Source organism: Manacus candei, unplaced genomic scaffold (assembly GCF_025592945.1).
Source record: "Manacus candei isolate 608988 ecotype Guabito, Panama unplaced genomic scaffold, ASM2559294v1 h1tg000028l, whole genome shotgun sequence".
NCBI lineage: Eukaryota > Metazoa > Chordata > Aves > Passeriformes > Pipridae > Manacus > Manacus candei.
The window spans coordinates 31,130,531-31,145,825 of NW_026138076.1; the positions used below are offsets into that span (position 1 = coordinate 31,130,531).

General features: G+C 41.2%; 1 protein-coding gene across 1 annotated transcript; it reads left to right on the top strand.

The window, feature by feature from the left end:
* The first annotated feature begins 60 nt into the window (after positions 1-60).
* Positions 61-14,029, top strand: ETNPPL (ethanolamine-phosphate phospho-lyase). The gene is made up of 14 exons (XM_051789666.1): positions 61-79; positions 160-216; positions 2,012-2,130; positions 2,293-2,452; positions 3,315-3,389; positions 4,888-4,981; positions 5,952-6,068; positions 7,778-7,860; positions 8,367-8,592; positions 9,467-9,621; positions 10,219-10,308; positions 10,518-10,648; positions 11,532-11,599; positions 12,468-14,029. Exons 2-14 carry the CDS (start codon positions 161-163, stop codon positions 12,597-12,599), a joined length of 1,506 nt encoding a protein of 501 aa, XP_051645626.1. The 5' UTR covers positions 61-79; position 160; the 3' UTR covers positions 12,600-14,029.
* The last annotated feature ends 1,266 nt before the right edge of the window (positions 14,030-15,295 follow it).

Consider the following 15,295-nt stretch of genomic DNA (forward strand, 5'->3'; position numbering starts at 1 on the left):
GCGCCGGCATAAGAGGCGGGCAACCTTCAGGCGGGCTGGGACGGACGGTGTTCTGTGCCGTGCCGTGCCGTGCCGTGCCGTGCCGTGCCGTGCCGTGCCGTGCCGTGCCGTGCCGTGCCGTGCCGTGCCGTGCCGTGCCGTGCCGTGCCGTGTCTGCAGGATGGAGGAGCGCTACAGCAAGGCGGAGACCCTGGCCCTGCGGAGGAAGCACATCGGGTAGGGGCGGCAGGGCCGGGAGCGGGGCAAGGGGGGAGAAGGAGGGAGGGCTCTGGTGACAGCGCCCGTCCGGACCCGCTCGGCGCTGCCCGGGGGCTGCCAGTGCTGGGCAGCCCCTCTGGCCCCAGGGCAAGACCCGGCGGGGAGGGGGACACGAACACACACAGGACCTGTCAGCCCTCCGGCTTGCCAGGTCTCGGGGGTCACCTGGCACTCCCTAGGCGGGCTGCAGTAATTAAAACCCTGCACATCAAACGCCACTTTACTTCTTCAATAGATCAAAGCGAGCAGCCAGAATGTGATACCCAGGTGTATGTGTAAAATGAGGCTGTGCAGGGGTTTTTTTTCTTTTTGTGAATAAACTGCATGCACCTGAAAAACAGCCGTCTCTGTTAAATGGAGGTGGGCTGTTCCTTAAGCTGGGGAACATGAGGGACATGCAGGAGGGCTGCCAGCAGCTAAGACCTGAGTGATAGTCTTGGTTGTGCACCTATCTCTGTGCTGCAATGTTAGTTCCTCCAGAATGTGCAGCTTTAATTCTTTCTTTAGTAGGTGTTGCCAAGTGAAAAATAAGTCCAGGTTGTCAAAAACAGTGCTGTCTATTTTGCTGATTGCATCTTAAATATGTGGCATATATAGAAAGCTCACTAAAGATTCATAACTCGCTAAAGATTCATAAAAGTCATGACCACATAAAGAGAGAACATTGACAGCTCTTTAGGGGCAGTTCACTGTTAAGGGACTCCCGCCTGTGCAAGGATTGTAGGATTGAGCTGTGCTGGTTGAACAAAAACAAACTTTCACAGGATGAACTGATAAATTATAGCATAAAAATCTTCAGTTAATAAATGGCCAATGATGATGTAGTGCGCTGCTTTTAAAGCATACCAGAGAAATAGCTGAAGGTGTCAGAAAATATCGATGCAACAGGGTAAGAAAGTGCAAGAAATCGCTTTCTAGGAGTCACAGGTTTTACAAGTTCATAATCTCAGTACACCAGACAATAACTCCCAGGCTTACCTGGAAACAACTATGTTTATCCAAGGCCATATAGACATGGCTAAAAGTTCAGAAGACTTTCCTTCTGCTTAGTAATATCATTCAACATAATTACTTGGCTGACACATTCTCCGGGGGGGGGAGTGTTGGGGAAGTGTTTAAAGGGTACTTTGGGTAATTTTATAAGGAGCTAGAGTTTTGCTGGAAGTCAGTGTAATTTAAGTGCTTATAAAAAGCTGCTTTTAAAGATTTTATCCAAAGCATGAGATAGTGAGATTTTTAGGACCTGCTCAGCACATCCGAAAATAAAGCCTTCAAGGCATCAGTGTTTTGTTCTTGACTGTGACTTCTATATGCTACAGTCATCCATTGCGTAATGAATTTTTGGCTATAGTATAAAACAGTGCTTAACAGCTTGGTTTAGTCCCAGTGAGTTATTTGGCCATAGATGTCCGTAAGGCATGTAAACAAACAGAGCTACAGCCTAGAAACACAGCAGCACGTATAAGGACCTGGAATGACATGCAGTCCTGTGAAACCAATTGCAAGTCAAGCTTTGAAAATGCCCTTATTAAAGACCTCTTTCTGTTCCCACTGTGCCTGGGGAAATGTGGGGGGGCTTTTTTCACTTTCAGCAAGAGCCCCCCTGCTTGACCACCACCTGAATGATTCACAAGCACTTTGCAGAGGGAGGCAGTTGTCTCCAGAGCTGCAAAAGATCAAGTCCCTCAGCATTCAAAGCAGGTGGAACAATAGAAAACTAAAATGGTATTATTTTATAATTATTCTTTTTTAGGCCTTCCTGCAAAGTTTTCTTTGCCAAGGACCCTCTGAAGATCGTACGTGCTCAGGGCCAATATATGTTTGATGAGAAAGGAGAAAAATACTTAGACTGCATCAACAATGTTGCACATGGTAAGCAGTTTAACTTGTGAGATTGCTTCCATTCTTTAATTTCTAATAGGGATCAGAACACACTTCTGCCAAGTGATGATGCTCACAGTGCTTCTCTGAACGTCCTTGTGTGGTTCAGTATCTAACTGCTTGCTAGTAATAGCTAATTATTTTCTTCTTTAGTTGGCCACAGTCATCCATATGTGATAAAGGCTGCAACAAAACAGATGGAACTGCTCAACACAAACTCCCGCTTCCTGCACGACAACCTTGTTCAGTATGCCCAGCGTCTTACAGCCACCCTGCCTGAGAAACTCTCTGTTTGCTATTTTGTTAACTCTGGGTATGTCTGAATAGTATCTTTTTTCCATTGTGACTATTTTGCTCCTCTTTGAGATCGACACTCAGGGCAGCTTGGTCTAAATCTTACTAAGTAGGACTTAGTAATATGCGACAAAAATATTTACAGTACTGGTCAAAACTTCCTTCTTATTTGCAACTGTCATATTTAGTGTGGTGGCTCAAAGAAAGCAAGCCAAAACATGAAACTGGCCTGCTAAACACTAGTGGGGGTGGAAAAAAGCAAGAAAAGGAAATTAAGACTGCAAATTGGTGACTGCTATGTACAGATTGGTGAATGCCATTCATAAATTGACACATAACCTTGGAAATTAGTAGTATTCTTTAGGCAGTCTGTTAGTCTGTGATTACTTTTGCTGCCAGAAGAGACAACCTGTAGGGACCTGTGAGCAGAGGGGCTGCAACAGGTCAGTCTGGAAGCTTGAGTGCTCTTCCTGCGTGCAGATTTGCATTCTCTGCTGCCTGATGGTGCCAGCGCTAGGGAGGGTGGAAACATTGTGGAGTGTGGGAGATGGGGCATTACTTTTCAAGGGCTTGTGGCTGCATTGTGTTCTCAGCTGCAAAGCAGTCTCCTTTGTACCAAGAGGACGTAAATATCTAAAAACAAACCGGGGGAGGGGAATAAAGCATCTCTTTGTTTGCTGTTTATACAAAGAGCTGTTTTTTCTTTGCCCCCTTACATGGTACTTGTAGTCTCAACCTTAGCATTGTAATCTGTGTAGTAACAGAGCCTGCTGTGTTGTTTTATTATGTCCATTAGTCCCATGCATCGTCTTCTGTGTCAGAATACCCTTTTAATTGGAAGTACTTTTCACTATTTTGCTGCTGTATCTGTTATTATGCAGGTCTGAAGCAAATGATCTTGCTTTACGACTGGCTCGGCAGTACCGTGGGTACGAAGATGTGATCACCCTTGAAAAGTAAGTACATAGAGTACCTTATGTGAATTCAGCCAGCAACTCCTGCCATTACTTCAGAAGCACCTTTGCAGCACCCCCCTGCTGTTTGTACTCCCCTGCCTGCTGAAAGAAAAGCTTTGTTGCTTTTGCATTAGAACAGGTCAGGAAATCCCTTTTTCACATTTGGATAAAAACAAGTTTTGAAGATCTCTGAAAAATAAGCTTGTCGATCACCCCAGAAGGTCAGTCAGCCCAGAAGGTCAGTCACCTGTTAGAGGGTATTTCCCACAGACACTCCCAAAGCAATTCAGGAGATTGAATGCTGGTTTTCAACAGCAATGAGTTGTCTGGTCACTGGGCTGCTCTGGAAAAAAGTCTTCTGTTTGTCATGCTTTGGTGGACATGTTTGATTTTGCACAAATAATTATTCAGTGGTCAAGAAGAAAGATGCTGTAGCTTTGCAGTGGTGTTGCATTGATGCTCAGCTCTCCTCCAGTGAACGCAAGTATGCATACAAAATCGAGAGGCTCCAAATAGGATGCATTGAGAGGGCTGTCAGCCATAGGGAAGGTGGCCAACCATGTTTCTAGTGGGTTTTCCTATCCTAGATTCAGCTGTAGGTTTGGTTACACTGCTGTAGTGCTGGGTCTTCTTCTCAGGTTGTGATTAGAAAGTCCAGCCAGAGCAACTGCAAGAGCACGTCTACCTGAACAGCAAAAACTTGTTTGACTCAGCTATCTCTGTTAGCCCTGTTAGCTCAGATCTCTGTTAACCACACACTAACTTAGGTGTGTGCTACTATGAGATTGTGATGTCTGATTTGGTTTGAGGTTCCCTTTAAGTTTATGGCTGAACAGAAGTGATTATTCCCTGAATGAATCTGCTACATGCTTTAGGCTCAGAAGGCTCTGGTTCCTCATTTCTAAATCAAAATAGCCTCAGTAGTAACCAGCTTTAGCATACTCTGCAGTATAAAGCTTTTATATTCAAACAATATCCTTATCCTTCTGCCAAACCATCTATCCTGTAGGGTCTTCAGGGCAGATAGCAGTGTGCTGTTGCTGCATAAGATCCTCACTTTCCAATGCAATGCACACTCTTGAGAGTCTTTGCAATGGAGTTGGGGTCTAGCTTACAAGACTTGGGTTGGCCAGAGTGGGCCCCACAGGTTGGAAATGAAGGAGCTGGACCCACTGCTGCTAGGTAAGGCTACTAGGGCAGCCACTTTGGAGGTGATGTGATCCAGGGGACATCATCTTGGTCTGTCCTCATGCTGGCACTTGATTTTATGCAAGAAAAAAACCTCCTGCTTCCAGTCATGCTAGAGAGCTAAAGTCAACAGCGATTTCATACTGCCTTTGAGAGAAAGACTGGGTAAATTAAATTAAGTTCCATTTGCAAACGGTGCTACTGTTTGCAGATGCAGTCGCTGATTCTGGATTATTTATAGGCACAGCTGTAAGTTCAGTTTTTCTCTCCATTTGGTAAAAATTGACTTGGATATTTAACACTCATGCAGTGCTTACCATGGCCATGTTACATCTCTGATTGACATCAGCCCCTATAAATTTAATCAGCTGGGAAAGGACTGCAAGAAGGAGTATGTGCATGTGGTAAGTGTTTTTTTGTAATTTTTATGCCTGTTATGCAGCATATTGAATTACCCTCTTCTGGTATACATACATTTTCATTTTGTTTTGCTGATGCTAGAGTACATATGCTTAACTGTTTTTCAGTGGAATAAATATGACAAAATTGTTTGCTTTTGGATTTCGAAGTGGGTATTCAGCTGTGAGGCTGATTTCCTTCAAGTGCTACAATTTTTCTTAGTCACTGCATTGTATAGTTACACAATTTGATAAAATTAGCCAACATATATTGTGTTGGTTTGGCTAAAGATGTGCAGGACTTCGAGTCTACTTCCAAAAACTTGAAAGGCAGACTGCATAAGTTTACATGATCTGGGTATAGGGCTTATGAGTGTGATTTTTTTCAACTTAAACTTGCATATTTTACAAAGACAATAGTCTTTCTCAGCCCAGAAATGTACACCCACAGGTCTTTCTTATCTAGACCTCCTTGCGTTAACTGCACTGCCACAGTAGTATCCATGTTCCTATACCACTTCCTTACTCTTGTTTACTGAACCTCTCCCAAAAGCATTTGTAGAGGCTTGAATGTCATACAGATTTGTACCATGACTAGGATGCTGGAAGGGAAGTGACGGACTGGAAAACCCCATTCTCCAGTTGCAGAAATGGATCTTCTGTAAGAATCCGAAATAAGATGATGTATGAGGACTCATTATTGTGTCCTGAGGGAGAGGAAGGACAATCTTGAAATGTGGATGAGGTAGATGATGGCTCTTTCAACAGTTGTGTTCAGTATTGTTGAACACATCACAGGGGTACAATGAGTTTAAATTCCTCTAAGTCTTTTTGCAGTTCCGAGCAGAAATTCAGGCTGTACTAACTCCTATTACCTTTCTGTGTGAAAAGCCAATTATGCAGAGCAGTAGAAAAAAAAGTAAATGTTTCATAGAAGGATGACCTTTTTAAAAAAAAAACCACCTGATCTTTTCAGGCTCCTTCTCCAGATATCTACAGAGGGAAATATAGGGAAGACCACCCAGATCCAGCAAGTGCTTATGCTGAAGAGGTGAAAAAGATTATTGAAGAAACACAGAAGAATGGACGCAAGGTGTGTGTTTTGTGCTCTAGAAATGTTGAGGCTTCATCTATTAAATGTGGCATGGGGGCATGTAACAGGCAACTAAGGACTTGTTTCTTCACTCACTTTCACAAGTTTTGCCCTCCTTTTTTTTTCTATGATGCGTTCTCTGTTCAAAATGGACCATTTTTCTACCTGATGCTCTTATCATAGTTTTTCTAGGCATCAATGAAAGGATCAATTATACAGCTGAATATGCAGATACAATCACAGTAGTTTAATTTCTATTGTATGCACTGAATTGGTAGATTGTAAATATCTTAGGAAAAGATTTGAGGTCAGCTGAGAAACTACGTCACAAATTCTAGCAAGGGTATATAAAAGCTTCCGGGGCATGGAGAAAATCTTGATACTACATTTCTGAGCCTGGGAACTTAAGATAACTTCGGAGTCATATTAAAAGGTGAAACTTTTAGTCATACACAATATGACCTTGATAAAAACAGACCATTTCTGAACAGGTTTACCTAAAATGTGTGTTAATGTTTTATATGATGGCATTAGTGTGTTGAGACATGTAGGACTTGATCCAAAACCCGCTGAAGTCCCAGAAGACTTCTGTGGAGGCTGGAACATGTTCTCTTCCAGACCGATAGATTTACATCACTCTTCTTTTAGTTTCTTCATTGACTTTTTTTTATTCTCTACTAATGCATAGTTTTTTTTTTCTTCCCTTGTTTCCTTTCTTTTGCATATTTCTTAGGTTCTGGTGACATAGACCTGTGGCAGGACAAGTTGTGCTAAAGGCTAAGCCTCACATGCTATGGGAAACTTCGTACTCTTTGGCCGTAGCATGCCTCTTCAAATATAGTGTATGGTTCTTTACACGTTACTGCTCGGCCTTGTTTCCAGGAAGACTGCACCAGCACAGAGACCTCTTGATGCTCAGGGAGGGGTTCAGAAGTGGTGTGGGGATGCAATCCCTTAAATAGCAGACTTACGGCTGAGACCGTGGGGTAATATCGTATCTCTGCTGCATAGACCTCTGCTGTTGACAAGAAACAAATTTTGATGTTCCAGTGTATCTGATCTGCTGCTCTTACTCTTCTTGAATTAAAATAACTTTCTTTTTCATTCCTAGCAACTGGAATTATATCATCTGTAGAATTTTTCTCGTCTTTTGTCAAGTACCTCATGCTGGCATTTTACTTGTGTAGTTATTTGCATTAGGCAGGGGTGCCCAAAGACTAGCCACAGGTCATCTTACAGTTCAGCTTCTACCCACCTCTACCTGGTGTTCAGAATTGAACGAAAAAGCTGGTCACCACATATACCTGCAAGTTTTATTAACTTCTTAGGGAAAAGGGCACACACTGCTGTGTGTCTCCCGTAAATTGAAATTTTTAAATAAATTTATGTAGCTCCTGGGAACCTGATCCAACATCCACTGACACTAATAAGTGTTGTCAAATTCAACAGCTGTAGGACAACGGCTTAATGCCGATCCTTGTATTCCCATCAGGCTGCAAAACTGACCCTGGCTACTGCAAATCTGGGCACTCCTGATTACAGAATGAATAAATTCTTTAGCCGTAGCTGTTCTCAAGAGCCCTCAGTTGTCCAACCGGTTGCGTGACTAAATTAAGGCACATATTTAAACGTTTATTTCTAGACTGTTAGATGTCAGTGCAAAGGCCAAGTAGATGAACACAGCTCTCACATGAGTTTGTTTCTTATAGATTGCCGCCTTCATAGCTGAATCCATGCAGAGCTGTGGAGGCCAAGTAATTCCACCTGTGGGCTATTTCCAGAAAGTGGCAGAGTACGTACATCACTTCAAAAGGGCATAACTGAAAAATTAACCAAAGAAATAGTTTTTTCACTGTAGGCTTATCTAATCAATTCAGCTATTAACCTCTCTTATTCTTGGCTGTGGTTCATTTCTATTTATTGAAGAGTATGATTCCACTTCCATTTTTTATGGAATATCAGCTAATTGTTTTTAGCTAAATAATTGCCATTCCTTACCTATCTTTAATTCTTAGCCACAAGTTTGATGGAAGATGTAGTCAAACCATCATAGTTATAATCCAGCAGTACCATTATAGTGCCTCTATTTTTCATCAAAATGTCAGAGGTTTTTTTTCTTAACATGTAGCTTACTAAAAATTTTATAGCTATAAAACAGCTACAGCTGTGTTCTTTCTTTTTTTCCTAACCTGGTCTCACACTGGAGAATTTCTGTGATACAGACTCCTTTGTCCTTGATTGCCTATCCAAAACATGTACTGCAGCACTAGCCTTTCAAGCTATTCTGTTTGGTTTTAGGTACGTGCGTGCAGCGGGTGGAGTGTTCATAGCTGATGAGGTCCAGGTTGGCTTTGGCAGAGTTGGGAAGCATTTTTGGGCATTCCAGCTGCAAGGCGAAGACTTTGTACCTGACATTGTCACCATGGGAAAGCCCATTGGCAATGGACACCCTATGTCTTGTGTGGTCACAACAAGGGAAATTGCTGAAAGTTTTGGTGCTTCTGGATTGGAGTATTTCAATACAGTAAGTTCATAAGTGAAGCTTTGCCTTTTTTTTACCTTTTGGCCCGCATTTAGCAGCTAGAAGTTGCTCGGGTGATTCAACTAACATCTGCATCCATCACTGCGTCACATTACTAAGAACTCAAGTCAACCACAGTCTAATATCTAAAAGCAAGTAGAGAGGCTTTGAAATGTGTTCTGTATCAAGTGGTACATCGTCATATGGACCAGCACTAACTCTCTGGCAAGTAATGCATCTCAGGTCACATCCATACAGATAAATTCTTCCTTATGCCTCTTTCCCTCTCCCCCCTTTGAAATGTTGATAATGTAAAATTTCATTTTCTTGGATAGGCTCAGTGATGGTAGAGCTCATGCCCTGGCAGACCTTGCTCTGCAGCTGACACCTAACAAAACAGCGACCCTTTACCAGGAACATTTCATCTGCATGCATGCCACAGTGGTGCAGCTTTCTTCCTGTTTACTGAGCCTTCTTTCTGTTCCTGTGACTCAGCCTTCTTCTCAGCTACCATTGATCCCCCTGCTTTTAATGGAGTTTATACCCTCCAGTTCAAGAAATATTGGATCTATCACCCACTGCCCTTCCCAGGAGCATTTTGCCTGCACATGCAATCAGCTGAACGTTTCAGCCCTTGAAGTCTTCAAATTACTGAGACCCGAAGTGGAGGAAGAGGGAGCCCCTCCCTTGCCCGAAGTGTGGGGGATGATGTTCCACAGCCTGAATGGCACAAAATCCTCACCTTTTCAGGCTTTCCTCATGAGCATGCCAACCAGAAGAGGGCAAGTGAATCTGGATAGACACAGATGTATGTTTTGTTTTGATGGGTTTTGTTTTCGATTATGGATTTTGTTTTCCTGTTTGTCCTTGATATCAGTTTGGAGGCAATCCAGTGTCTTGTGCTATTGGAATGGCTGTGCTGGATGTAATAGAAAAAGAAGATCTCCAAGGAAATGCTACACGTGTAGGAAATTATCTCCTGGAGTTGCTGGCTGAGCAAAAGAAGAAACATCCCTTAGTGGGAGACATCAGGTAGGTGTGTTACAGCAATGTCAGAGAAGAAAAAACTCTGCTAGGAAAAGCAATGAGTTTGGAGTGAGTGGAGGATAAAGAACCATGTGCCTCAGACAACCCAGTTGTCAGCACACTGTTGAGATGATGCAGACCTTGTTCAAATCTATGGTCAATTTCCTTGGGAGACGTTACTGTGGATTTTCTTCATCTCATGTTACTACCACTGATTTTTTTTTTTACTACCACCGGGTTTTTTGTGGGGAAGAGGTTGGGTTGTGGGGTTTGTATACTTCTTGGTTTTCCTTATTTGTCTTCCACAGCTCCCTGGCTTTGCAGGATAAGAGAGAAAGAAAATTATTCTATCATTCTTAACTGGCCATGTAACCTTAATGAGACAGTTAAATTTATTTATCCAGGAATATCTGTTATCTCATTTGATTGTGTGAAGTAGCCAAAATGTAAACAAAGAGAAAGTTTCCTCTTTCATGCTCCTTTTCCTATTTGCACTCCAGGGAAGGGAACTGCAGTTGTTAGAAACAGGTATTATATTTTCAGCAGAAGGCTTGGGTTACTGATACTGGATTTCACTTGTCTGTACTTTTTTCTCTACTCCAGGGGTGTTGGATTGTTTGTTGGAGTGGATCTGGTGAAAGATCAACAAAAGCGAACACCAGCCACAGCTGAAGCCCTTCATCTTATTTACAAGTAAATAGTTTTTAAAGACTATGTGCAGTGTTCAAACCCTTCTAATATTCTCCAGGAGTTAGTCATTGATTTCAGTTTAAATTTGTGTAGTTTTTGATAACATAGTACTAGAAAAAGAAAACTTTCAAAATCTGTCTCAGACTGCGGTGTGACAGGACAAAATATAGTTTTATATCCATGTCTAACACAGATGTTTCCTCTTTCCACAGACTCAAAGAGCATCAAATCCTTCTTAGTGCAGATGGACCCTACAGAAATATTCTAAAATTTAAACCACCAATGTGTTTCACAATGGAAGATGCAAAACATGCAGTGGAGACAATTGATGTACTTCTTACAGGTATGTGTGCTTTAGGGCTCAAAGGAATACTCTTCTTTGTTCATTTTCCCATGACTCCTTAAAAACACCAGGCACCATAACCTAGGCCATTACATGCAAGGAAAAGTGATAAACTGTGTTTCTTACCATTTGTCCAAACTACTGTTCATAATGCAATTATTATAAATAAACCATAAACTCCATATGTACTTAATCCAAACTTTAAGCAAAATTCTGTTCTTAATCCTTTCTCTCACAGACTCAGTGCTATTACTCATTTCTGGTCACATATGCTGTATGTTAAGGAGTGCATATATTAATTCAGCACGGGCCTGAAACACACTGCAGAAACACTGGTGTAACTTTCCATAATGTGCTCTACCTATTTTTTTTCTTTTTGTGTTTTTTTTAACTGGCATACTGCAACATGATTGTCTCATTGAAATTAGCCTGAAGGTTTTCAGGCTCCATTTATCTTCTACCTGGGGACAAATCCAGGGGAAAGTAATATCTGGTATACTATTAGCATAAGGATTCTCAAAGCCCATTCTACATTAGATGCTTCCATCTTCTGAAATTTTAACAGCTGGATTTAGACTACCATGAACCTGCTGGACAAAGGCAGAATTCCACTTTGAAAGGTCTATTTGATACCCCATGCCACCCACAGTCAAGTTGCTAATTGTATTCTTTTCTCTAACCCCCCCCCAAGCTACACAGTCCTGATAGATTCATCACATTGCCTAGAAAAATGATTTAGAAAGTATTCATCATTCTTCAGTTATTCTTCTTGTGATAAATTCCCAGAGGAATAGCTGATTTTTTTACTTCAGCCAGCTATTAAATTAACTGTGTGCTTACTTACCCCCAGTTCTTTTAAATTTAATTATTACTTTTTTTTCAGAAATTGAAGAGGCCACTGAAATGAAGACAGAAAATAATGCATCTCCAAATATACAGTGTAAAAGAAAAGTATGTTTTAATTTTTCTTTTTAACTCTTATTCAGAGAGGTGCTTGCAAAGCAAGTATAAATTACTTTGGTAGGCCATGACTTAATTTTTGGTAGCGTGAGTGACTCTGCGCCTTGAAACTGATCTCAGAACATAACTCGCTACTAGAAACCTGAGAGGATTGTCTCACTGGGGCAAATCTAAAAAGAGCTGAGTAATACAGACCTACAATGAGAAACATGCTACAGGCGAGCCCCCTGCCTTATCTGCCTGTGTGCAAATAAGACCAACCAGACTTTGAGCTGCACAAAGTCATGAGCAGAGCAGTCAGCAGTTGCTAGTTCTAGGTATTACATGCTACTGATGGATATTTGGCTTTCTAAGCAAGCCTTCAGCCTGGAAGGTGTCCAAGTTTTCAGACAGTTCCAAGGATTTTGTTTCCACCGTAGCTCTTTGAGTATGAATGGCTGACATGCATCCAAATTAGGACTTCTTAGGCTGCAGCCTCAGCTTTGGATAAATCACATATAATTTCTCACACCTTTGAAAACATGTCACCCTCTTTATAGGAAAGTTTGCTAAACTGTCCCTTGGTGGGTTTTCCAGTGGAGATGTGGAGGTGAGAAAGGAATAGCTCAGCTGTCTAGGGATGTAGTAATTATGCAGAGACCCGATCAATTATTGGTTATATATCTAGATATTACTGGATTTAGAGTGCAAGCCTCCTCTTACAGTCATTTTTACACATTCAGTTCAATTTCTTTCAAAACTAAGATGTTGTGCCAGTAACACAGAGTCAGGCAGAGCTATCTAATGGGAACCAAGTCCAACGGTTGCCTAGTGGAAAACATGCACATGCCTCCACTGATTTTTTTCCTTCCTGTTTCAGACAGCTGAAGAGACTTCTCAACCAGAAGGTGCAAATGAAAGCACTGGTCACATGAATGGAGCTGCCTGCAGACAAGAAAATGGGATTTATTCGAAAAAACGCTCGCTGCCAAGTAAAAGAATAAGAACATGAAGAGGGAAAGTTTCTTCATTCAATTTGAATTTGTGTCAGTCTTGCTTTTGAGATGAAGAGTGCAATAGTCCGAGTCTTAGGATCTGTTTGAAGCCTAGTCATGCCTTCCATAAACTGTCTGAATTCCTATTAGCTTCAGTAGGTTTAAAATACCTTTACAGATACATGACAACTGTGCCATGTGGTTTGAAATCTAGATGTGCCAGAACAGACAAGTCATAAAAAAATACTGTGGTGCCAATGGCAGGCTTGATACAGGTACACAAACTCAGTGAAAACTGCGGATTTACCCACATTATGCAGAATCTGATTTGCTTAACCACCATAAAGCAGATGCCAATCTTATTAAGTTTAAAAATATATGCTTAACGTGCTATTTTTACATTATTTTAAATTTCAATATGTAATATTGAGATGTTAATTACTTCCCATGTTTTAATGGCTGAATTCACTTAACAATTGCTTTAGAAAGAAATCGTTATTATCTTCCAGTGTAACTTAGGTCCTATGGACCATATTCCCAGCTGACGTAAATTAGAGTAGCTTTGCTAATGTCGACAACGCTCTATTAAGAGTCTACCACTCTGTAGGTAGAGACACGATGTCTATGCAAGGTATTCTCACCATAAATTCAAAGAGAATGAAGAGTCTAATTTTCTATGAATAAAGCAACTTTTATAGATAACTATTTATATAGAGTAAGACTTTATGAATTTTTTCCCAGAAGTTTATAGATTGAACTCTATCAGCCCATAAAAGAAGCAAGTAGAGTATATATAATTTCAGACACATTGATTGATTGAATTTAACCTAAAGGTCTCTCATTTTAGTTGTTTTGACAGTCAGGGGAATTGCTGCCTGATCCTGTCGAAGCAGTGCTGTTCCTTTTTGTCAGTGGTGATGAAAAGTCACATACCAGTTGCATGGGATCCTGACAAATAAATGGCTATGCTAACATTGGATAGATTACTAAAATGAGAGGACCACTGCATTAACCATGCATGCAACCACTGCCTATTCGTGCTGCAGATACTTTAGACTGACTTGCCTCCTTGTCAGTGTTAAATTTCAATGAAAGCACAAAAGCCCTGCTTCCCTTTCTTAATACATGCACAACTCCATGCTATAGAGGACATGGGGGGCTTTACAAATAGTTTGTACTTCAGAAAAAAATACAAAATGTATTTATTTCCTCTTCAATTTTAATACCCTCAATTCTGCTCTTTCCTAATTGCTGCTAGTGATCTTACTCATATGACTGAAAATTGAGCACCTTATGTATTTTCACAATTTGCTACATTATTATTGATGTTTCTGGTGTAACATCTTCCACCATCCTCAAGCTGACTTATTTTCTGTTTCATGATGCTTGAATAATTCTTCCATAAAAATAAATCTCTTGTTTATAATTATGATGTCCTCCGCAAAGAGGTGGGGTTTTTTTTGTTTTAATTTTATTCTTCAGTAACACCTATTTGATGAGGGAAGTAACTTCAGTTTTGGCTGGAGGTTGTCTCCAGTTCTCCAAAGCAGAACTGATTAGGCTGTGTTTCCCTGAGGCCCTCAGCTCTTGGCAGCTCTTACCCTCCAAGCCAGATGTTGCCTCAGCTGCTATAATTCAGCCCTGCCAACCTTTCACCAGGAAGGACACTGAAATGAAATGAAACTATACAAGGTCTTTTCCAAAATGAAACTACACAAGGAAATAAGTCAACCGAATTTGGTATGTCCAAAGGCACAGCTTAGGTCACTCCCTGTGTGGAGTGCCACTACTTACATTATACCTCATCGACTGTGTGCAGCAGCAGCATGCACTTTCAAGCAAGCCAATATTTGTGTGATTTATCAAAAGTCTTAAGTTAAGAGGCACAGAGCTCAGCAGTATGTACTATGACACTGACTGTTGTGGCAGGTCATTAATATTTTATTTTCAAAAATGTGTCAAAGAACTAGATGTAAAAAATCCAATTAGACTAAATCTGGTGTGGGTGTGCGGGGGTGTGTGTATCTGAAGTTTGCAAACTCATAAACACAAGGGGTCTGTGCCTCTTTACTTCTACCTGTACCTGTGTCTTGCTTCTGCACATGCTCAAAATATTTGGAACAACCATTGCTCCAATTCACTAGTGTTTTTAACCCAGCTTCTGCTTCACAAGTCAGGAAGCCCTCTACCTCTTGGTTCTGCTCATTTTGCAAGGTGCAAGTTACCTAGAGCTAAATCTCCTAGTTTCGTTAAACAAGAGAGGATATCACTCCTATGAGACACACTGAAAAAAGCCACTATCATTTAAATGGAGGAACCAATCCAACAGTTACCAGGAGTTGAACTAGATCTACTAGACTTACTATTACTATATCAATATTCCCACAGTATCTCAGAGTCCACCCGCAAGATTAAGCACAATCACTACTGTGAAGGGCTTACTTTTTAGAAGAGCCTGACTAAGGGATGGGAGAATGGAAGCAGAAATGATTAAGGCTAAACACGGAGAGCGCAGTTCCAGTCAGCTGAACTGATCAAATAGATTCCCTTCACTAAACAGGAAAGGGTTTACCCCCCCCCCCTTCCAACTCTGTTTCCCTTTTTCTTCTTTCTACCTTTCCTGTCCTGGCTGTGCAATTCCTGGTTTTAGCCATATGTTTCAACATCCAGACTAGCCCTTACAATCATCAGACACCTCCATAAGCCAGTTCAA